This window comes from Castor canadensis, chromosome 15 (genome assembly GCF_047511655.1).
Source record: "Castor canadensis chromosome 15, mCasCan1.hap1v2, whole genome shotgun sequence".
In the NCBI taxonomy this organism is placed as follows: Eukaryota; Metazoa; Chordata; class Mammalia; order Rodentia; family Castoridae; genus Castor; species Castor canadensis.
In genome coordinates this window covers 28,862,682-28,885,990 of record NC_133400.1, presented here as the reverse complement: position 1 = coordinate 28,885,990, position 23,309 = coordinate 28,862,682, and the positions used below count along the sequence as shown (strand labels likewise).

General features: G+C 48.5%; 1 protein-coding gene and 1 long non-coding RNA gene across 2 annotated transcripts; both read left to right on the top strand.

Moving 5' to 3' along the window:
* Positions 1 to 404: 404 nt before the first annotated feature.
* On the top strand, positions 405 to 1,589 carry LOC141417411 (metallothionein-2). The gene is made up of 3 exons (XM_074055971.1): positions 405 to 558; positions 985 to 1,050; positions 1,364 to 1,589. The coding sequence occupies exons 1-3, from the start codon at positions 531 to 533 to the stop codon at positions 1,453 to 1,455; spliced, it is 186 nt and encodes a 61-aa protein (XP_073912072.1). The 5' UTR covers positions 405 to 530; the 3' UTR covers positions 1,456 to 1,589.
* Positions 1,590 to 11,986: 10,397 nt separating this feature from the next.
* Positions 11,987 to 13,241, top strand: LOC141417410 (uncharacterized). The gene is made up of 3 exons (XR_012441964.1): positions 11,987 to 12,213; positions 12,646 to 12,712; positions 13,030 to 13,241. It is a non-coding gene; the product is annotated as an uncharacterized lncRNA (long non-coding RNA).
* The last annotated feature ends 10,068 nt before the right edge of the window (positions 13,242 to 23,309 follow it).

Genomic DNA, 23,309 nt, shown 5'->3' with positions numbered 1-23,309 from the left:
CCCGGCAGTGTGGGCAGGGAAGTTCATATCCAAGGTCAGTCTAGGCACCAAACTTCCGCTCTGCTTCCCGCTAGCCTAGATCCAGGGACCTGACATCAAGACTCGGAGAAAGGCGAAGCCCTGGACAAAACACTGCGGGTGGGCTTGGGAAGACAATCAGGACCCGAGGTTGAGTTCTGGAAACGAGAAGGGGCGGTAATGGAATTCCGGACAGCGCGGCAGAGCAAACGTGCAACGAGGACGCCCTGTACCTCACAGCACACAAGCCCCTCCCTCAGGAGCCCGCGCCAAAGGGGCGTCCGCACAGTGCGCACCCGCTGCGCTCCGGGAATTCTGCGCCCGGCCCGCAGGGTGCGCTCAGCCCGCCAAGGACCGCGGGCGGGTGACACGGCGCGGGCGGGTGCAAACCCTTTGCGCCCGGGACAAACCCCCGACTATAAATAAGGAGGCGGCGCTCTGGGCGCCAACGCCTTCCAGCAGCCACACAGCCTCTGCCTTCCGCCACATCTGCAACCTCCCCGGAGCTCGAGATGGACCCCAACTGCTCCTGCGCATCTGGTGAGACACCCCGACATTTACTCCTTCAAACACCATTTCCCGATCACCGAGCAGTGCCGCTAGAGATGGAGGGCGAGTTTGGTCGGTAGTTCTGCTCTCTTTCTCTTGCAAGCGTCTTTCTCTGCTCTTGGAGCAGAAACGTCCTCCGAATGGGTCCATGTCTGCATGCAGAAGACAGTGGTTCTGTCCTTGTCACCCAGCAGGGGTTCTTCAAGGCTGAGCCCTGGGGCTCTGTCAAATCTTGAGCTGCGTGGACTGAAGGAGGCAGGGGACCCCTCTTCCCGTCTAGGGAGAGGCGGGGTGAGGCTTCCTTGAGGCTTCAGTGGAAGAGCAGCTGGTCTGGGGTTGGGCTGTGCTGGGCTCAGGTGTTGACCTCTGCTCCTGTCTCATCTCTCCTTGCTCACTGCTGCCTTCTCCTCCTCACAGGTGACGCCTGCACCTGCGCTGGCTCCTGCAAGTGCAAGGAGTGCAAATGCACCTCCTGCAAGAAAAGTGAGTGGGGGGTTGTCCAGCAATCTGGACTGGGTGAAGTGGGGAGGGAACTCAGAACTGGCTCAGTGTTTGTTTCTAAATGTCTGATTGTCCTTAATCTTTGGAAGGCCTTCCACCCACTCTCTAGGTTGTGCCCTGTCCCCAGCTCCCAGGTCCAGAGCAGCTTTCTCTATTGTGAACCAAGCCCCTAAGATACCACCCATTGTCTGAGACACAGACATGCATGGTAATAAGGTCTCCAGCCAGGCCAGCTATTAGGGCAGGAGGTGCTGGTCAGTTTGCTCTGCTTCTCACCCTCCCCTTCCTTCCCCAGGCTGCTGCTCCTGCTGCCCCGTGGGCTGTGCCAAGTGTGCCCAGGGCTGTGTCTGCAAAGAGGCATCTGACAAGTGCAGCTGCTGTGCCTGAGGAGGAACATTCCTGCTCCCATGTGTAAATAGAGTGATTGTACAAACCTTAATTATAGTTTCATAACCCTGTCCTGTCTGCTACATCCCTGTGTCTTCGAAGTATGTGAATGATAATAAAAGTTGTAGACTTGATTCTGGCTCCAGTTTGTGACTGTGTGTGTGTGTGTGTGTGTGTGTGTGTGCACGTGCCTTGGAAATAAAGGGGGGAGAGGCGGGAACTGATTGGTAGTATAGAGACCTGGGCCAAGGATTCAAAAATAACTTCTAAAAAACAGTGACTCCCAGAAAGCCAGGTGTTCTCACTAAAACAGAAAGCAGGGCTGGCAGAGTGGCTCAAGTGATGGAGCACCTGCCTAGCAAGTGTGAGGCCCTGAGTTCAAGCCCTAGAACCACCAAAAAAGAAAAGAAAACAAAAACATCTGGAGAGCCGGGTATGGGGTGGATGCCTGGTCTCCTCTATCTTCATGGGAAGTTGAAAGTGAGTATAGGGTGAGAAATTCAACTTACCAGTTGCTTGAATCCAAGAGTATCTTAAAGTTTTTATTTTCTAAGACTTAACAAGGGATATAATTGTACAAAAAAAATCAATATAAACCTATTTTTTAATCTAGCAGGGAAATTTCAGTATGTAAAGAAATAAGTAAATTAAAGATTCAATACTGAATGTAGAAGCCCATGCCTGTAATTTCATCACCTCAGAGGCTGAGGAGGCAGGAGGAGCCAGTCTGGTCTACATAGGAAGGACCTATCTTGAAAAATAAAGATCTACACATTCTGCACAAATGTCCATTGACAGTGTGCATTGCAGAGTGGAAACTGTAGAGTGTCCCCAGTGTGTGGGCCACCCATCTTGAGCAGCACTGCCCTGACATCCCACAAAAAGCCATCAGTGACTAAGTTGGTTGGCAGGGCACTAGCTGACCCCAGAGAGCTTCCTGTTGTAATATGGCTGTGTCTTGGAAATTCCTCCCAAAAGCAGGATGATTTTGCTATTTCAAATTCCAGGCCTTAGCTACTTCAGACTAGTAATGTGACCAAGAATTTGGAGTAACTTGGCCACCATTTTCTTGGCAAGGAGATGCATGTTGTGATCACTGGTTCCAGATGAAGCACCTCCAGTACAAACTGTCCTCTGGAGGGAGGTGACCGGCTAGGCGATGAGGAGCCCCAGGACAGTTCTGAGCTAAGGCAGATCCTGAATCTGTGCCCATAGTTTGCTTAAGCCTCAGAGACTAGAAAATAGGGGGCAGAACCCTGACTCACCCTCTAGCTGTGCACAAGGGAAACAGCCAAAGGATTAAGGTGAGGACTGGCACAGGAGATGCAAGGAAGGCTAAGGTGACACCAGCAGCCAGCGTCACAAAATTATGCACACAACTCCCTCATGCTCACTTCGATCTCAGCAATGAAGGAACATGGGATCTTAGCAAGACTAAGGTGACATCACAGTGCGGAGCTGGGTTGAGGGAGGGCTACAGCTAAGTCCCAGGAACGCTCGAGGGTGGGATGACCAGCAAAGGCAACAGGGAAACGGACCCTACGTGGGGCCGAGCGCAGGGCCCCTCTCCTTCGCGCGAGCCGGCGCTAACTGGACATTCCGGCCTTGCACACGGTGGGAGTCGGGAGATTCTGCTCTCAGGCTGCAGGGTGCACTCCACGCGGCCAACCGCCGGCGGGTCAGGTGTCTCAGTGGGGCGGGTGCAGTGGTGGAGGCGGGCACAGGGACCTGGGCGGAGCCTTTGCGCCCGGCTCCCTATCCCGGCTTTGAACGCTCCAGTCTTGCTCTGGGTTCCCACGCGTCTTCCAGCGGCCCACCTGCTATGTCACCTCCTTGCAAGGCTCAAAGTAGATCATGTTTGCTCCTGCACCACTGATTAGGGATGCCTGGCTCTGGCCTTAACACCCCCAATTCCAAGCCTCGGCACAGATGTCCCTGGGTTTGAGGAGGGCACTGAGTGGACACAGTTTCTCCAATGCTTTCATTCTGGCTGAGCTCCTGACAGCATTTCCACAGCATATTCCAGTCCCTCCATGTCAGAGTTCAGGACACGGACAGCTCAGGCTCTCTTGTCTGACGTCACCCAGGGTCAGGGGCTACAGACTGAGCGCAGGTCTCTGTGCAGCCCTGGAAGTTGAGGGAGTCTGGGCATATTTGTACCTGTAAGTCCTGTCACTGACTTTCCAGTCTTTCTGCCCTGTTTTGGGCTCGGCCAAGCCTGATCAGTGTTATGTAATAAGAATATGACCTCAGCCGGGCGCCAGTGGTTCATGCCTGTAAACTTAGCTAATCGGGAGGCAGAGATCAGAAGGTTCGAAGCCAGCCCAGGCCAAATATTTCTCGAGACGCTATATAGAAAAAATCCCATAAAAAGGGGGGGGTGGAGGGAGTCGAAGGGAAACAGCCCCTGTCTAGCAAGTGTGAGACCCTGAGTTCAATCACAATACCATAAAAAAATAAATAAAATAGAAGAACACGACCTCAGAGACCCTCCCCTTCCCCCCGCCGCAGCTGTCCCCTGACTGAGCAGGCCATCTGGAAGCGAGGATCCTGGGGGGCTGAGGACAGGTGGTGTGGGAACAGGAGGTGCTGGTCAAGTCTGCTCTGCATCTTGCTCCTTCTCTCCCCAGGCTGCTCCTGCTGCCCACCGGCCGTGAAACAAAGGGCGAGGGGGGAACCCTGATTGCGCACGCCTGCTTTGTACAAGGGAAACAGGGAAGAAGGACTCAGGTGGGGACACTCACAGGTAATGCAAGGGTGGCAAAGGTGACACTGGTGGCCAGTCCTCTGCACACACAATCCTCATGCTTACTGATCTCAGCGATTCCAGAACATTGGCTCAGGCAAGGCTAAGATGAGGTCACGGTGAAGGACTGGGTTTCTGGAGCAAGGCGTCGCGGGGCCGGGCGCACAGCCCCTCCCACCGGCGCGAGCTGGGGCCGACTCCGCCCTCGGGATATGATCTGCGCTCGGCCCACAGGGTGCGCTCAGCTCCTCCGGGAACCGCGGCCGGCCGGCTGGCCCCGGCGCGCGCAGGACTCGCACGTACACGTGCGCAGGACTCGCACGTACACGTGCGCAAGGATAGGGGCGGGGCCTCTGCGCGTGGCCCTCTGCCTGGGCTACGTTGCAGGCCCGGCGCGTGGAGGTTGTAACCCGCCATCCAGCGACATCCCCACCGTCTTAGAGCCTGGGTTTGTTCCTGAACCCTCACCCCGCTATTCCTGCATTAGACGACGTCTTCAGCCTCACATGGTGTCCCTGGGTTAAGGAGATCACATTTAGGGTTGTGAGCTGTGCGAACTCAGTTTCTCAAGTGGTAGAGTGCCTGCTGAGCAAGTGTGAGGCTTGAGTTCAAACCCCACAACAACGCAAAAAACAAAAATGGCGTTCATCCTTGCGATGAATATTTTCCTTTGTAAATACTTTTTGTACCCAGAGGAGTCATTATCCCAAGTGCTTTCCCCATGAGTGTATTTCTTTAAGATGTCCTTGCTCTACTGGGCATTCTTAATACTTGAATAGGGAACGTGTGATGCACAGGAAAGGAAGTAACATTGCACTTTATAAACACTGTATTGTAAGTGGAAAATGCAGTGTCTTAAAAATATTTAAAATTTAGGGGAAAAAAAAGATATCCTTGCTCAATTCCCAGAATAAGCTAGTTATTTGGGAAACCAGGCAAGGTCAAAGGGAAAGAGAGCTCCTCTCCGCCTACTTATTTTTTCTTTTTACTAAATGTTCCCGGTTATTGAGGGGTTTAGGTATTAAGGCAAAGAAAACCAGTGCCTTGTGCTTAAAATCATTCATTTATACAGTATTTATCTTGGAATTTTTGGCTGATGTTTCCCATGCTTCATTTTCCCCTGATCTATCCTGCCTGGATTCCAAAAGAGAGGACAGAAGATGAATCTTGTCTTCTGCCTGCCTGAGTGGGGAAGAAGCATCAGGGCTGGCCCTGCTCAGAGGAGGGGATCTGGGGAGCTAATGCCCCCTACTGTGTCTCCTGCACCTCTCTCCAGCTCACTGCTGGCTTCTCTTCCTCATAGGAAGCCCTTGCACCTGCCCTGACTCCTGCAGCTGCAGAGTGAGAATGTTCCTCCTGCAGGGAGAGGGGTGGGACCTGCTCCGGGATGTGGGGGCTTTGCTGAGTTGTAGGAGGAAACCCAGAGGGGAGAGGGCAGGGGCAGTGACCTGCTTTCCCATCCTCTTCCCTGAGCATCTGATTCAGGATCACAGCAGAAAGAAATTTAGAGATGGTTGATTCTTTATTCTTAGACCACTGAAACTAAGTTATCCAAGAGCTGACCTGAACCTTGAAGACTATTTTTTTGGGGGTGGGGATACTGGGGTTTGATCTCAGGGGCTACACCCTGAGCCACTCCACCAGCCCTAATTTGTGATGGGTTTTTTGAAAGAGGGTTTCTCGAACTGTTTGCCTGAGCTGGTTACAACTGCAGTCTTCCTGATCTCTGCCTCCCGAGTGGCTGGGATTATAGGCATGAGTCACCAGTACCTGGCTGAGAACTTTTTTAAGGGTCTGACCTTTTCTGTCCCTGTTGGCCCTGTCACTGACTTTCTAGTCTTCTGCCCTGTTCTGGACTCTGTTGGGGCTTGTTCAGCTTTTTATAGTAAGAACTTGATCTCAGAGATCTCCTAGCTGTCTCCTGACAGAGCATGCCATCTGCAGTTAAGCTATATGGGGTGGGGGGCACAGTTCATGCCACGACAGCTGTTGGGACAGGAGGTTCTGGCAATACTGCTCTGCTCTCTCTAACTCTTTATCCCCAGGCTGCTGCTCCTGCTGCCTGTGGGCTGTGCCTGGTGTGCCCTGCCTGTGTCTGAAAAGGGGCATCAAACAAGTGGAGCTGGTGTGCCTGACAGAACAGCCCCACACTTTTGTGTATATAGTGTGACCTGTACAAACCTAGATTTTCATCTCATATCACTCAGAACCAGTTCCTGCATTCCTTTTTCTGTGAAGTATGTGACTGACATTGTTGACGTAATTCTGACTTTGGTTTTCTTTGTGTGGCTTAGAAATAAGGGACAGAGGTGAAGGAGAAACTGGAGTTACACTGGAACAGGGAGTCAGAGTCCTGTGTTGAGGATTCAAATGTGAGCTCCTTGAAAGCCAGGACTCCCACCCAGCCAGGTACCTCACTGAACTTCCTCTTCTGTAATGTGCAAGATCCTTTGGGTATGTTGTGTGCAACAGAAACATGGTCCCTCTGTCCTTATGGATAGTGTCGACGGTGCTGAAACTTCTCCACCCTATTTACATTCCACACCTGGCCCAACCTCATATCCTCCTAAGGTTTAGTGTTTGAAAGTGAGTGCAGAGTGAGGGGAGAAGTCCAACTCCCCGGTTGATTGAATCTTCCCTAGCGCTTTCATACTCCGTAGGGATAAAACAGCTTGATTTTCTATCCATCTATTCATGGTATTAATTGTGGAAATAATTAAATCAAAGGATAAAAACACAAAACCATCATTTAAAAATCCAACAGGAGTCTACGATCACACCACCTTGAACACACCTGATCTCCTTGGATCTTGGAAGCTAAGCAGGGTTGGGCCTGGTTAGTACTTGGATGGGAGATCCAACACGAAGGGCAGGAAGAGCTGAAATGGTAGAGCACCTGCCTAGCAAGAGTGATGCCCTGAGTTCAAAAAAAAAAAGGATCCAACAGGAAAATTTCAATAAGTATATGAAAGAAAAAGAAGAAAACAAAAGATTTAGGAATGCTTAAACCAGGGATGGTGGTGCAGGCCTGGGATTCTGCCCCTTGGGAGATTGAGATAGGATTAAGAGTTTGAGGCCAGTGGAGACCCTACTCAAAAAACAAAAACAAAAACCTACACTCTCCAAATATGTTCATTGAAGATGTGCACTGCAGAGTGGAAACTGCAGACAGTGCCCAGTGTGGACCACACCCCTGGAGCAGTACTGGCCCCTTCATTCCCACAGTGAGCTATCAGTGACCAGGGCCACTGGCAGGAGTTAACTAACCCCTGAAGCTCCCTGTTGAGACTTGGCTCTGTATCTTGGAAGTTGAATTTGCACTCCCAAATTCAGCGTTTGACTGCATCTAATCAGTACATTGTTCAGGCATGCAGGGATTATCCACATTTTCTTATCAAGATGATATTTATAAGATCACTGACTCCTGATGAAACAGTTGAAGCCCTTAGTGTCCTCCTGTACTGGAGTGGCCAGCTAGGCTATGGGGAGCCCCAGAACAGTTCTGAGCTAAGGAGGAGCCTACACCAGTGCCTATGGGTTCCTTCAACCCAGAGATTTTAAGAAAGGGGGCAGAACCCTGAAACAGCCCAGGTGCTGTATATAAGGGAACAAGGCCAAAGGACTAAGGTGAGCACAGGCACAAGCAATGACAGGATACAAAGGTGATACTGGTGACCAGTCTTATAGACCCAATTCTCTCCCTGCTCATCATGACCTCAGCAATGCAGAAAGATGGGCTCTTGGCAAAAAAACTAAGATGAGATCCATGGTGCAGGGCTGGGATAGGGGACGGGTTCATGGAAGCATATAGGACGATGTGACTTTACACTTGCTGGAACTGGAAATGGTCTGCAGGGCAGGTAGGCTGAAGGGAAGAGGCCGGTGACCTGGCTTACAACACTTCTCTCCCTCCACCAGCAGATACCAATGGAGCTGCTCCCCCCTGCACACAAGAGATGTTGTGGACAGGCCATGGATGCTCTCAGTGTGGTCAAAGATCTTGGGCTGGTGTCTCAGCAGGTTGAGTGCAAGGACTGGGGTGCATATAGGGTCAGGTGGAGCTTTTGTGCCTGACCCACTTTTCTGACTTTAAAACCAGCTGGATGGCCCAGGGATCCAAAATGTTTTGCAGCAGCTTACCAGACTCCTCACTCCTTGCTTTGACCTTCCAGCTTCATCCAGGTTTAAAATGGATCCTGAGTGCTCTTGTCACATTACTAAAGGATGCCAGGCTCTGAACCTTAGGACTCCCAGTTCTGGGACACGGCAGAGTGTCCCTGGGCTGGAGCAGGTCACATTTGAAGTTCTGAGCTGTGTGGACTCAGCTTATTGGTGCTTTCTTTATGCCTGATCTTCTGCCAGCATTTCTACTTAACTCTGTCCTATCTGACATCACCCTGGCTCAGCCAATGTCAGGGGCAAGCAGGTTGACTAGAGGGCTCTATGTAGCCCTGGAGTAGGCAGTGGGTGGGGCAGGGTGGAGGAAGAGTAGGTTCCTCCTTTGGAGTTGAGGGCTTAAGTTCCTGGCCTTCAGTTGCAATCCTCCTGGCTGGGTCTGGAGTCTGGGACCTGCCTTCTGGAGGTGAAACAGGAGGACAGTGTCCTTCCCAGAAGAGGAGATGGAAGATCAGACTTTTCTCCTTCCCCCCTGAGTGGGGAAGCAGCACTCAGGCCTGGCCCTGCTCAGAGGAGGGGCTCTGGGAACTAAGGCCCCTGCTGTGTATCTGCACCTCTCTCCAGCTCATTTTTTCTTCTCCTCACCTGCTGCTCCTGAACCTGCAGCTGACTTCTATTGCTGAAAACAGTGCAAAAGTTGCCTCTTCAGGGAGAGGGAAGTGGGTCCTACCTGGGTATCTGGGGGCTTTGCTGAGACATAGGAGAAAACCCAGAGGGCTGTGGGCTACACCAGCCAGTGACCTGCATCCTGCACCCCTTCTCTCATCACCTGATTTAGGATCAGACAGAGCAGGAAGATCTTTGAAAATGGTAGATTCCTACTCTTATAACAGGAAAACTGAGGCCCACTGACTGCACCAGGCTGCCACATACGTACCTGACACTTTCAGACTCTCTTTCCTTTGTATGGGTCTGCCCTCCCTGTGTCCTATGGGACCTGTCACTGCCTCTCCTGGCTTTCTACCCATCATGGACTCACTTGGGGTTGAGCAACCTTCTTATACAATGATTCACCCCAATCATTATACAATGATTCCTCCAGCTGTCTCCTGACAGCAGGCAGCCTGATCTAAGGGTCCTGTGAGACTGGGCAGAGCTCAGGCCAGGCCTGCTCCTGTAAGTCTGCTCTGCCCTCTTACTTTCCCTTTCCTATACCTGGCTGCTGCACCTGCACCATAACGGGTGTGCCCGTGGCTGTGTCTGCAAAGGGTCTTCTGACAAGCTAAGCTGCTGTGTCTGGTGTAGGGATAGCTCTGCTTTCATGAATAAATAGTTGAAATCTGTATTTCTTTTTCATATAACCCTGACTCATTGCTTCAATTATTTTTCTACAAATTATGGGACTGATAACAAAAATTGTTGTATTGATATTGGATTCTTTTGTGTGCCTAGCAAATAAGGGACTTGAACAGGGACTGATTGGGATGCAGAGACCTCAGCTCTGGTTCAAATGTGAGCTCCTTTGGAAGCAGTGACTTCCAGCAAGCCACATGACTTCACTGAGCTTCCCATTCTATAAAATGGCAGTGCTCAGAGCAGGATCTTTGGGTGAAGAGTGGGGCAAACTCATGGTCCTGGAAGTGTCCACAGCACAGAAACTTCTTTACTATTCTGTTTTCCAGGCCCAACTTCACCTCCTCCTTAGATTTTATGTTCAAAAGTGAACCCAGGATGTTAAATCTAGTTACCCAGGTGCTTGAGTTGCCCTCAGGGTATCTCGAATTCAGAGAAAAGAAACAGTTTTTATTTTTTATTTAACAAAGCCTTGTTAAATAGTATTAATTATAGAGAAAATGACATCAAAGAACATAAAACCCATTATTTAAATTTGACAGGGAAATTTCAATTACTATATGAAGAAATAAGGAAAGGCATGATTTACAGCTGGGTGTGGTGACCCACACCTATCATCCTAGCACTTATGGGGATGGGCAGAATGATCTCCATTTCAAGAACAGCCTCGGCTACAGTAGAAAACGCTATAAATATAAGAAAAAGTTGAAACCGAACAAGAATAAAAAGATTTACACACTCTACAAATGTCCATTGGTAGTGTGCATTGCACATTAAAAACAAGGTTCAAACTGTCCCCAATGTGTGGATCTCACACCTGGAGCAACCCAGACCCAGACATCTCCACAAAGAATCAGCAGTGACTAGGGGCCATGACAGGACACTCACAGACCACTGACAGCTCCCTGGTGTGACTAACTCTGGACCTTTCTTCTGAGTTCCTCCCAATCTCAAAAGGAGCCAGGAGTGTTGGCCAAGCCCTCAGTCCCACCACCCAGGAGGTGATGGAAGAGGATGAGGGATTCCAGACCAGCAGGGCTATATATAGAGGGAGACTCTGTGTCAAAAACAAGGACAGGTAATATGGGGGAGGAAAGGTGACTGTGGTGACCATGCGTCTGCACACACCTCCCGCATCCAACCCTGATCTAGTGATTCAGGAACATGGGCTCTGGGCAGGTTAAGGTAACATGCTGGGGCCAGCTGGGGGTTTGCAGTTGGACAAAGAATTTCTGGAATGATTATGAGAGGGAAAACAGAGAGAACTGGAGAGCAGCGGCGGGATCAGGAGGGAGGGAGGCTGCGTGGGGCCGGGGCGCACAGACCTCCTTGCTGCCTAATGCTGGCAGACACTCAGGGTGCGCTCAGCTCCACCAAAGCCTCGGGCGACTGACTCCGCCCTAATTGCACAAGGGCGGGGCGGGGTCTCTGCATTGGGCCCTTTCACTGGCTTTGAGGGAGCAGGATGGTGGAGGTTGTGACCTTCCTTCCCCCAAGCCATCAGATCTTGGCCGCTTGGTTTCATCTGTGCCTTCACCTGGATTCAAAATGGACACTGAGCTGAAGACTGTCCGAAGTGGTAGAACGCCTACCTTGCAGTGCAAGGGCGACTTCTGTATCCAGTCCACCAATTTAAAAAATACATAAATAAGTAGGAAAAATATTCTAAAACTGGACCCCAAATTTTCTTGTGCTACTGGTAAAGGATTCATCAACTTCCCAGCCTCACACACTGTGTTCCTGGGTTGAGGACATCGCAGTTCTGGTTCTGAGCTGAGTAAACTCAGTGTGTCCAATGGTTTCTTCTACCTGACCTCCCCCATCTTCCTTGTCCCCTCTGTCACAGTTCAGGGCACTGAGGCTCAAGGCTGTCCTGCTTGAAGTCAACTAGGCTCAGGGGACTCAGACTGTGCCCAGAACTCTGTGCAGCCCTGGAATAGTCAAAGTAGATGGGGACAGAGGAGATGGTCCCTTTGGAGTTGAGGGTGTGGGGTCCTGGACTCCAAGTTATTTTGAAATATGTGTCCTTCTTCTGTGGTGAAACAGGAGGGCACTTGCCCTTCCCAGAGGAGGGGACAGAAGACCACACTGCTCTCCTTCCTCCCTGAGTGGGTAAGGAGCTCTCAGACTGGCCCTCCTCAGAGGAGGTTCTCTGGGAACCTATTGCCCCTGATGAGTCTCCTTCATCTCTCTCTAGCAAGGCAAAGATGACATCACATGAGGATTGGACTTGGGTTTAGACATGACACGGTTTTTGGAATTGTGACAGTGCAAACTTGCAGGAACTGGAAAGCTGAGGCCAGTAAGGGGAAGCCCCCACTATAGGGCCGCCGGGTTCCAGGGAGTTTCTGCGCCCGGCTCGCAGCCGGCCAAGCATCGCGGGCGGTGAAAACCCTTTGCGCCCGGGACAAACCCCAGACTGTAAATAAGGAGGCGCTCAGTAGGCGCCAACGCCTTCCAGCAACCACACAAGCCTCTGTCTTCCGTCACATCTGCAGCCTCCCCGGAGCTCGAGATGGACCCCAACTGCTCCTGCGCATCTGGTGAGACACCCTGACATTTACTCCTTCAAACACCATTTCTAGGGCACAAAGCAGTGTCCCCAGTGATGGAGGGCGAGTTTGGTCGGTAGTTCTGCTCTCTTTCTCTTGCAAGAGCCTCCCTCTGCTCTTGGAGCAGAAATGTCCTCCAAATGGGTCCATGTCAGCATGGAGAAGAGTGTCCCTGTCTTTGTCACCCACCTGGGTGCCCTTGGTTACTGCAAGGCTGAGCACCAGGGCTCTGTCAAATCTTGAGCTGTGTGGACTGAAGGAGGCAGGGGACCCCTCTTCCCATCTGGGGAGAGGTGGGGTGAGGCTTCCTTGAGGCTTCAGTGGAAGAGCAGCAGGTCTGGGGTTGGGCTGTGCTGGGCTCAGGTGTTGACCTCTGCTCCTGTCTCATCTCTCCTTGCTCACTGCTGCCTTCTCTCCTCACAGGTGACTCCTGCAACCTGTGCTGGCTCCTGCAAGTACAAGGAGTGCAAATGCACCTCCTGCAAGAAGAGTGAGTGGGGGGGTTGTCCAGCGATCTGGACTGGGTGAGGCAGGAAGGGAATCCAGAACTGGCTCTTTGTAGGCCTCTGGGGAATTGACTGTCTTTTGCACCACTTCTCTAGGTTGTGCACTGTCCCCAGCTCCCAGGTGCAGGGCAGCCTTTCTCTATTGGGTACCAAATCTCTAAAGTACCCCCTGTTGTCTGAGACACAGCCATGCCCTGGGGACAACACTACTGTGGGCGGGGCCAGGTCTCCAGCCAGGCCAGCTGTTAGGGCAAGAGGTGGTCAGTCTGCTCTGCTTCTCATTCTCCCCTTCCTTCCCCAGGCTGCTGCTCCTGCTGCCCCGTGGGCTGTGCCAAGTGTGCCCAGGGCTGTGCAAAGAGGCATCTGACAAGTGCAGCTGCTGTGCCTGATGTGGGGTGGCCCTGCTCCCACGTAAATACAGAGTTGTACAAACCTTAATTATAGTTTCATAACCCTGACCTATTTGCTGCATTCCTATGAATTATTTGAATGATAATAAGATTGTTGACTTGATTCTGGCTCTGATTTTCTTTGCTTGCCTTGGAAAAAAGGGGTTAGGGTGATAAAAGCACTGGAATGGGAGACCTGGGACCTGGGTGGGATCAAATGTTAGCCCCTAAAGAGTATAGGCAAGCTACATGAACTTCATCTTTCATGAAGTAGAAAAGCAGGTACCAGAACCTTTGGCATTTAGCTTATGGACACATGGAGCCTTATGAAATGTTAGTGTCCCTGTCACTGGAATTTTTCTTTCTTTTTTTTTTTGGGGGGGGAGTGCACTGGCGTTTGAACTGAAAGCTTTGTGCTTGCAAAGCAGGATCAGTATCATTGGAGCTGTACTTCAGTCCATTTGATGCACAGATGACACGTAGGAATTTCCAGGTGCTCAGGGTTCTTGGGTCCACTCTGAGAATGAAAGCACAGGCAGACTCCAGCAGTAGAGGTTGGAAAGATTTTATTTGTACAGAAGAGAAGAGAAAGGCTGCATGGGGGCATGCAGGGGGACCAGGAAACTGGTAATCCTATGGGTCAGGTTAGAAATTAGGTTTTTATACCAATTTTTTCTATTGCCCAAGGGTGGAGATGTCTCTCAGGTTTCCTGGGAAGGAGAAGTGTCTCCTTGGCCAATTATCACCTTTTGGGACCTCATGCAGTCCATCCTTCAATTCTGCCCTCTCAGTGATCACCCTAACTGCTGTTAGGGATAGGGAAGTCTATTCAGTGACTACTTCCTGCTGAGGGTGGGGCATCAGGGCTGACCATGAGAGGAGTTAGAGGGGACCACAATAGTAAGTTGTTTTCATCTCCATTAGGGGCATCTGTAGTTTGATGGATTCTAGGCGAGAGGAAACAAACTTGACAAGTAAGTTTAAAATGCAAGGCCCAAACACAAGCAAGAGAATAATGGCAACTATAGGCCCCAGAAAGGGTAGGAGCCAAGCCTGGAGGGGAGCCAGGTTTATTTGGTCCCATACCTGTGTAGAAGCCTGAGTTTTGAGAGACTGTTCTCAGAGCCACTTAGCCTGTTGGAGAATGTGATCTGCACGTTCCTCTACAATGGTTGAAGTGTTTATATATATAAGTACAACAGGAAGTATTGGCCACGGCACATACTCCTCTTTGTTTAGCCAAAAGAAAATCTAGGGCCAGGTGGTGGTCCATGACCATACAGGCAAGGGACAATAAAGACCTTTGTATGTCCTTAATGGCAAGGCCTACCTGGTCTGAGATGCCCTCTACTACTTTGGTTAGATTTTTTTTATAATTACATGATTGGCAATCACCCCATAGCTTACTCCAGCTAGGGCTGCAACCAATGTTGTTATCCCTAAAACTATTAGAGTTTAAAATTCTCCCTTGGTTGTGTGGGTTGTAAATTGTCAGGGACTGGTTTAGGATAAGTTTTTCAGCTTCAGACACTAGAAGGCAAACCATAGTGACTGCTCAAAGACATCCTGGCCATTCCTTGGTTGCCTGATCTAACTCTTTATGTAAGTAGCCCAGTGACTAGGCAGTGATGCCCCGGAGCTGAGTCCTCCCTTTTCATAAACATATAATTGAAACTTGTCCTGTACTGGGAGACCTGGGGATGGAGCTGTCATAAGGGCCTTTTTAAACTGGTGGAATGCATTTTTTTGACTTGTCATCCCATTTAATAAAGGGCTGGGGGGTCCTTTGTCTTCCTTAAGGATTTGATATAAGGGCCTGGCTAGGTCTGCCAGGATCCAATTTCTACAGTATCCTGTGACCCCCCAAAAAGGCCCTCAATTGTTTTAGAGTCTTAGGTAGAGGAAACATCCAGATCAGACAGATTCTATATCCTCCTAGAGTCCTCATTTCTTTCTCCAGGACAAGACCTAAATATGTAACCCTAGACTGACACAATGGGCTTTTTCTTTAGAGATTTTATAACCTCTATCTGCTAAGAAGTTTAGTAAGAATTCAGTGTCTTGTGAAATGACAGGCTCACTTGGTCCACAGAGCAGGAGGTCATCTACATATTGTAGAAGAGTAGCTTGTGGATATTGCCACACTGCCAAGTCTTGGGTTAGAGCCAACCCAAAGAGATGGGGGCTGTCTCTGAATCCCTGGGGGAGGACAGTCCAGGTGACCCATCCAGTCTTTCGTGTGGAGTCCTCAAAGGCAAAGATAGGTTGACTCTTGTGATGTAAAGGAATGCAAAAGAAGGCATCCTTTAAGTCCATGACTGAATAGTAAGCAGTACCTGAAGGTACTTGGCTAAAAGCATATAGGGATTTGGAACTACAGGGTGGAGAGGCACTACTGCTTCATTGATCAGTTGGAGAACTTGGACTAGCCTTCATTTGTTAGGTCCCTTCCTAACACTGAGAATAGGAATATTACATGGGCTGGAGCATTCTATTAGCAGTCCCTGTCTCTTTAAGTGTTTGATTATGGGAATTAGTTCCTCCTTAACTTCTGGTCTTAAAGGACATTGTTTTTGGTGGGGAAACCAGGAGGGGTCCTTGAGATGAATTAGGACTGGGACTACTGTTCGTGCCCATCCCATGGTATTTCCATCCATCCACACCATGGGGTCTACTTGTTCCTCTATCAGGGGCAAGCAAAAGTACTCTCCTGGGGGTAAAAGGAGCTGTACCCTCAACTTAGATAGAAGGTCTCACTTTAGCAGAGGAGTAGGGGTTTCTGGGACAGTTAAAAAGGAGTGACAGAAGTGGAAATCTCCCCAGGAGCATTCACTAGCACTCAGCTAGAGGCTGAGTGAAATAACACTCTAGGGGCTGACCTGATATGCCCCAAACAGTAATTTTTTGGAGGACCTGGGTCCAGGAGAGAAACAAAGAGCTGAAATGCTGACTCCAGGATCAATAAGGAAGCTGACCTTGTGTTTTTTGATAGTAAGTATCACCCTGGGCTCCTCTGTTTTTATGGTGGTTACAGGAGCCTGGATGGGAGGCCCAAGGACCTGTCATTGGGTGGCAGGTTCTGGCCTAGGTTCCCCTGGGAACTGAGGACAGTGTGCTTTCCAATGATTTCCTCAACAAATGGGGCAGGGTCCCAGAGGTGGCTTTCTCTGGGGGCACTCCCTCAGAGTCCCACCAGACTGTCCACATTGAAAGCATGTCCTCAGGTTTGGACTCTGCCCTGGGGGAGCCTCTCTAAATGTTGTGATCAGAGCCTCCTGCCATTTGTCCTTTCTCTTTTTCCTTTCCAGGTCCTTCTTTTCTTTTTCTAAGTCCCTATTATAGTATATGGATGTGGCTACATGAACCAGTTGGTCTAGACCTCTGCTTTCTTCAGCCAACAGTTTCTGAAGCTTTCTATGGATATCTGGGGCTGACTGTCTTAGAAATTTATCTTTTAACTGAAGAGACCACCCTCAGAGTAGGAGAAAATATTTGCTAGCTACATATCAGACAAAGGACTGATAACCAGAATATATAGGGAACTTAAAAAACTAAATTCTCCCAAAATTAATGAACCAATAAAGAAATGGACAAGTGAACTAAACAGAACTTTCTCAAAAGAAGAAATTCAAATGGCCAAAAAACACATGAAAAAATGCTCACCATCTCTAGCAATAAAGGAAATGCAAACTAAAACCACACTAAGATTCCACCTCACCCCTGTTAGAATAGCCATCATTAGCAACACCACCAACAACAGGTGTTGGCGAGGATGCAGGGAAAAAGGAACCCTCTTACACTGTTGGTGGGAACGTAAACTAGTACAACCACTCTGGAAAAAAAATTGGAGGCTACTTAAAAAACTAAACATTGATCTACCATTTGATCCAGCAATACCAGTCTTGGGGTTATCCCCAAAAGACTGTGACACAGGTTACTCCAGAGGCACCTACACACCCATGTTTATTGCAGCACTATTCACAATAGCCAAGTTATGGAAACAGCCAAGATGCCCCGCTGCTGACGAATGGATCAAGAAAATGTGGTATCTATACACAATGGAATTTTATGCAGCCATGAAGAAGAATGAAATGTTATCATTTGCTGGTAAATGGATGGAATTGGAGAACATCATTCTGAGTGAGGTTAGCCTGGCCCAAAAGACCAAAAATCGTATGTTTTCCCTCATATGCGGACATTAGATCAAGGGCAAACACAACAAGGGGATTGGACTTTGATCACATGATAAAAGCGAGAGCACACAAGGGAGATATGAGGATAGGTAAGACACCTAAGAAACTAGATGGCATTTGTTGCCCTCAACGCAGAGGAACTTTGGGGCAACTGAGGCCAATAGGAGAAGGGGACCAGGAACTAGAGAAAAGGTTAGTTCAAGAAGAATTAACTTAGAAGGTAACACACATGCACAGGAAATCATTGCGAGTCAACTCCCTGTATAGCTATCCTTATCTCAACTAGCAAAACCCTTGGTCCTTCCTATTATTGCTTATACTCTCTCTTCAACAAAATTAGAAATAAGGGCAAAATAGTTTCTGCTGGGTAGTGAGGAGGTGGGGGGGGTAAGGAAGGGGGTGGGGGATTGGGGGAGAAATGACCCAAACGTTATATGCACGTATGAATAAAAAAAAAAGAAATTTATCTTTTAGGATGATTTCCTCTTCCTGTGACTCTGATACAATGTTGGTATGCTTTTGTAAAGCATCCTTAAGTCTCTGTAGGAAAGCTATTGGGGTTTCTAAGGGTCCTCGCTGTATAGCCATGACTTGGGAGTAATTAAGGGGTTTTATCTTGGCTCCCCTTAAGCCCTCAAGAAAGCAGTGGATGGAGTGGTTATGGGTCCATTCATCCTTGTCATTTTCAAGGTCCCACTTAGGATCATACCTAGGCACTGCCTGATCTCCTGTCAGAATTAGGAATCAGGGTTCCCTTTTAGGTATCCAATGTCTTTGTCTTTCTTCTCCCTCTCCCTCCTCCTCCCCTAAGGGCCCAGTCTGATAATCATCCCCAGTTGTAGCTGCCTGATCTAGTACTCGCTGTTTCTCCAGAAAAGTAAGAATTGACTTTTGTCATGAGGAAGGCCCCCTTTGACATTTTTGGGGGCCCTTGGGCATTAGATGGCTTTTTTGGTTCTGGTTCCTCAAGGGAGTTTGGGGGCTTTTTGTAAAGGGTCACCATGGTCTGGGTGTCTAGCCTGCATTTGCTCAGCCATTTTGGGTGGTTTCTTAGGAAAAAGAACAATTGAACGTAAGGAACTTTGGTCCACTTTCCCTCTTTTTACAGAACATATCTAATTGAAGAATGGTATTATCATTAATGCTCCCTCCTTCTGGCCATTTCCCCCCATCTCCCAGTGGATACAGTGGCCAGGCCTGGGTGCAGTAAAACTTGAGTCGCTTTCACTGAAGACTTTCTGGATCAAGGTCTTTTCCAATGTTTTAGTAAGCAGGCAAGGGGGATCCTTCCTGGATCCTTGAAGCTTGATTCCCCATCTAAAAAGGGAAGCAAGGGAAAATTGACCACCTTAACAGAGGTTTTCTCCTTTTACCTAGGCATCCTCATGGGAAAGAGATACTCTATGTGGGAGAGGGAATCCCTCTCTCCTGTGCTCTCCTGCCACTGCCACCTGTGGCTAAGGTGTGGCTAAGGTTGTGGGGAAGACATTTAGGTACATAGGCTGCAGCCACCCCACCAGAATGCCCCCTGATCAATTTTTTTTTTTTTTGGGAAGCAAGTTTATTTTTATTTTTTTTTATTGTTTTATTATTCATATGTGCATACAAGGCTTGGGTCATTTCTCCCCCCTGCCCCCACCCCCTCCCTTACCATCCACTTCACCCCCTCCCTCTCCCCCCCACCCCCTCACTACCCAGCAGAAACTATTTTGCCCTTATCTCTAATTTTGTTGAAGAGAGAGTATAAGCAGTAATAGGAAGGAACAAGGGTTTTTGCTGGTTGAGATAAGGATAGCTACACAGGGAGTTGACTCACATTGATTTCCTGTGCATGTGTGTTACCTTCTAGGTTAATTCTTTTTGATCTAACCTTTTCTCTAGTTCCTGGTCTCCTTTTCCTATTGGCCTCAGTTGCTTTAAGGTATCTGCTTTAGTTTCTCTGCGTTGAGGGCAACAAATGCTAGCTAATTTTTTTAGGTGTCTTACCTATCCTCACCCCTCCCTTGTGTGCTCTCGCTTTTATCATGTGCTCAAAGTCCAATCCCATTGTTGTGTTTGCCCTTGATCTAATGTCCACATATGAGGGAGAACATACGATTTTTGGTCTTTTGGGCCAGGCTAACCTCACTCAGAATGATGTTCTCCAATTCCACCCCTGATCAATTTTTTTATCTATTTGTTTTGATTTGCTTGTTTGCCTTGCGAGCCAGGTATCTGGTTCTCCTCTATCAACTGAAGGCTTGTAATTTAAAAACAACTCTATCAAAGTAACCAAGAGGGCTTCCCCTGCGGAGACATGGATGGGGGCTCCTAATGAGGTAGACTTTGACCCGCTATATCCTGTGAGGTGTATATATCTCTTATAAAAAGAGAGGGAGCATCTGAAGGCATTGTTTTCTTTTTTGTTTGTTTTTTGCTGTGGTAAGGGACAAAAACAGAGAAGACCGTTGAGCTCTTTATCCCTTTAACTTTTTTTCCCTGAGGGCAGACTATGGAACCTGCTTAACCAGATGCCTGACAAAAACAGTTAAGCCCAAGTTAGAGAGTAGCACTTTCTGGTGTCTGTCTCTCCCACTGCTTTTTAGAACAAAGGGGGGCAGCCACTCATCCTGATCTAAAAGGAAGGAGGAAGGAGAAGCTGAGGATTTCGGGAAAGAGAGTTTCCAGGCTCAACGCATGAGGGGTTATTGGTCATCCCTGCTGTCCAGGTAGATCCTGCCAGAGGCAGTACTAAAGCACTGGAAGCGAGGGGTGACCTCCACTCTCGGGCCACAGGAAGTGAAGAAAGTGTAGAGGTCTGATTGTCTGTTTGCCATGGACATGGCTGGAGGAGTCCTATACTTAGCTGCCTTTGGCGCCTCAGGGTGGGTCAGGAAGTTGCATCTTAGCCTTCGGGTGTCACCGGGGAGTTGCACTGGTCAGAACACCCTTATAGCTTGAAAAGAAACTTTCCTTTCCACCAGCTGTTTTCAGACCTCCTCCTAAGAGGGTCAGATCTGAAAGGGAGAGAGAGTTTAAGGAGGGAGGGAGCTGAGACTTGAGAGGAAAAAAGCCTCGGTGCACTGAGGTTTTAGCTTCACCTCTGTAGCATTGGCAGACCAATATAAGCCCCTGGCTGACCCCCGATTTCCCTGTTTGCCTGCCTTACAGCTGTAGAGGGCTCAGAGTTTTTCCTCAGGTTCCAAGGGAGAAACTCTACTTAACAGGAGAGAGAGAGAAAGTCGGCCTAAGAGGTCCATTGTAGCTAAGCTGTGTTGGGGGGGCTCTCCCTGAAGACAGACTGCATCAGAGTGCTGGACAATCACAGCCACTTCATAGGCAGTCCCCTCCAGTTTGGCGCAACCTGTGCCAATCTCAAGTGAAGAAGTGTCCTTTCGTAGGTTGCCAGATATGATGCATAGAAGACACACAGGAATTTTCTTTTTTTTTCTTTTTCATTTTTCTTTTATTATTCATATGTGCATACAAGGCTTGGTTTATTTCTCCCCCCTGACCCCACCCCCTCCCTTACCACCCACTCCACCCCCTCCCACTCCCCCCCCTCAATACCCAGCAGAAACTATTTTGCCCTTATCTCTAATTTTGTTGTAGAGAGAGTATAAGCAATAATAGGAAGGAACAAGGGGTTTTGCTGGTTGATATAAGGATAGCTATACAGGGCATTGACTCACATTGATTTCCTGTGCGTGGGTGTTACCTTCTAGGTTAATTCTTTTTAATCTAACCTTTTCTCTAGTTCCTGGTCTCCTTTTCCTATTGGCCTCAGTTGCTTTAAGGTATCTGCTTTAGTTTCTCTGCATTAAGGGCAACAAATGCTAGCTAGTTTTTTAGGTGTCTTACCTATCCTCACCCCTCCCTTGTGTGCTCTCGCTTTTATCATGTGCTCATAGTCCAATCCCCTTGTTGTGTTTGCCCTTGATCTAATGTCCACATATGAGGGAGAACATACGATTTTTGGTCTTTTGGGCCAGGCTAACCTCACTCAGAATGATGTTCTCCAATTCCATCCATTTACCAGCAAATGATAACATTTCGTTCTTCTTCATGGCTGCATAAAATTCCATTGTGTATAGATACCACATTTTCTTAATCCATTCGTCAGTGCTGGGGCATCTTGGCTGTTTCCATAACTTGGCTATTGTGAATAGTGCCGCAATAAACATGGATGTGCAGGTGCCTCTGGAGTAACAGTCTTTTGGGTATATCCCCAAGAGTGGTATTGCTGGATCAAATGGTAGATCGATGTCCAGCTTTTTAAGTAGCCTCCAAATTTTTTTCCAGAGTGGTTGTACTAGTCTACATTCCCACCAACAGTGTAAGAGGGTTCCTTTTTCCCCGCATCCTCGCCAACACCTGTTGGTGGTGGTGTTGCTGATGATGGCTATTCTAACAGGGGTGAGGTGGAATCTTAGTGTGGTTTTAATTTGCATTTCCTTTATTGCTAGAGATGGTGAGCATTTTTTCATCACACAGGAATTTTCAGGCGTTCAGAGTTCTTGGGTCCACTCTGAGAATGAAAGCACAGGCGGACTCCAGGCAGCAGAGGTCAGAAAGATTTTATTTGTAGAGAAGAGAAGAGAAAAGCTGCATGGGGGCATGCAGTGGGACCCAGAAACCAGTGGTCCCGTGGGTCAGGTTGGAAATTGGGTTTTTATAGCCTTTTTTTGTATTGCCCAAGGGTGGCAATGCCTCTCAGGTCTCCTGGGAGGGTGAAATGTCTCCTTGGCCAATTATCACCTTTTGGGACCGCCTGCAGTCCATCCTTCACATTTTACTGTGGTTATTTTGGAGATGGTGTCTGGTGAACTCTTTGTTTGAGCTGGCCTCAAACCCCCTTCATCCTAGCTTGGCCTCCCTTGTAGCTACGATTACAGGTCAGGCATGGGCCACAGGCACCCAGCTCAGTGAACCAGGAAATTCAAAACTTTTTTTTTGCAATTTGATTCCCAGATCCAACCTCAGTTCCCCATGGATTTTAGACTTTAAAGTGGCTGGAATCCTCTTTAGTCTCCTGAAACTCTTGGTTAAAAACAGCTTCTAGACAAGCACCTGTGGCTCAGGCTTGTAATCTGAGCTGCTCAGAAGGAGAACAGGAAGTTGGTAGTTAAAAGCCAGTCAGGACAAGTAGTTTGGGAGACCCTATCTCAAAACTACTCACAAAAAAGTGCTGGTGGGTGGCCCAAGTTGTACAGTGCTCTCATAGAAAGCATGAGGCCCTTAGTTCCAAAATCAACAACAACAACAACAAAACCCTAGTACCATCAAAAGAAAAAATAAATTTATAAAACAATCTCTAATTTTTATTCATTGTGAGCTGAGTGTTTGTGAATGAAATGATACTAATTGTTCAGGCACAAACCAACGTTTTGGTTCAAAAGAGAATGATGAGCTGTGGAGTGGCTCAAGTGGTAAGAGCACCTGCCTAACAAGCATGAGGCCCTGAGTTCAAGCCCCAGTACTTTCAAAAAATAAACAAATAAAGGTCTCAAACAAGAATGATGAATAAATGAGAAGTACAGAAACTAAATGCTTACCCAGTCTGCAAGAATGATTATTGGTTCATTGACAATGTGCATTGAAGACTACAACCTACAGTGTTCATTATGGATCGCACACCTGGAGTAGCACTGTCCCTGATGTCCCCACAGAGAGCTAGCACTGACTTGGAGCACTGACAGGACTTAGCTGACTCTCCCTGATGTGACTTGGCTCTGTTCTTGGAATTCTTCCCAAAGGCAGGATGAATTTGCTCTTCAAATTGCAGTACTTGGAAGCTTCAAATCAGCAGTGTGATCAGGGATGCAGGGATTGCCAAGCATTTTCTTGGCAAGATGACATGTATGTGGTCATTGGCTCCAGATGAAGCACTTCAAGTCCAAAGTGTCCTTCTGTAGTGGAGTGGCAAGCTAGGCTATGGGGAGTTACAGAAAATTCTGAATTAAAGAGGACCCTACACCTTTGCTGGTAGGTTCCTTCAGCCTGAATATTGGAAGAAAGTG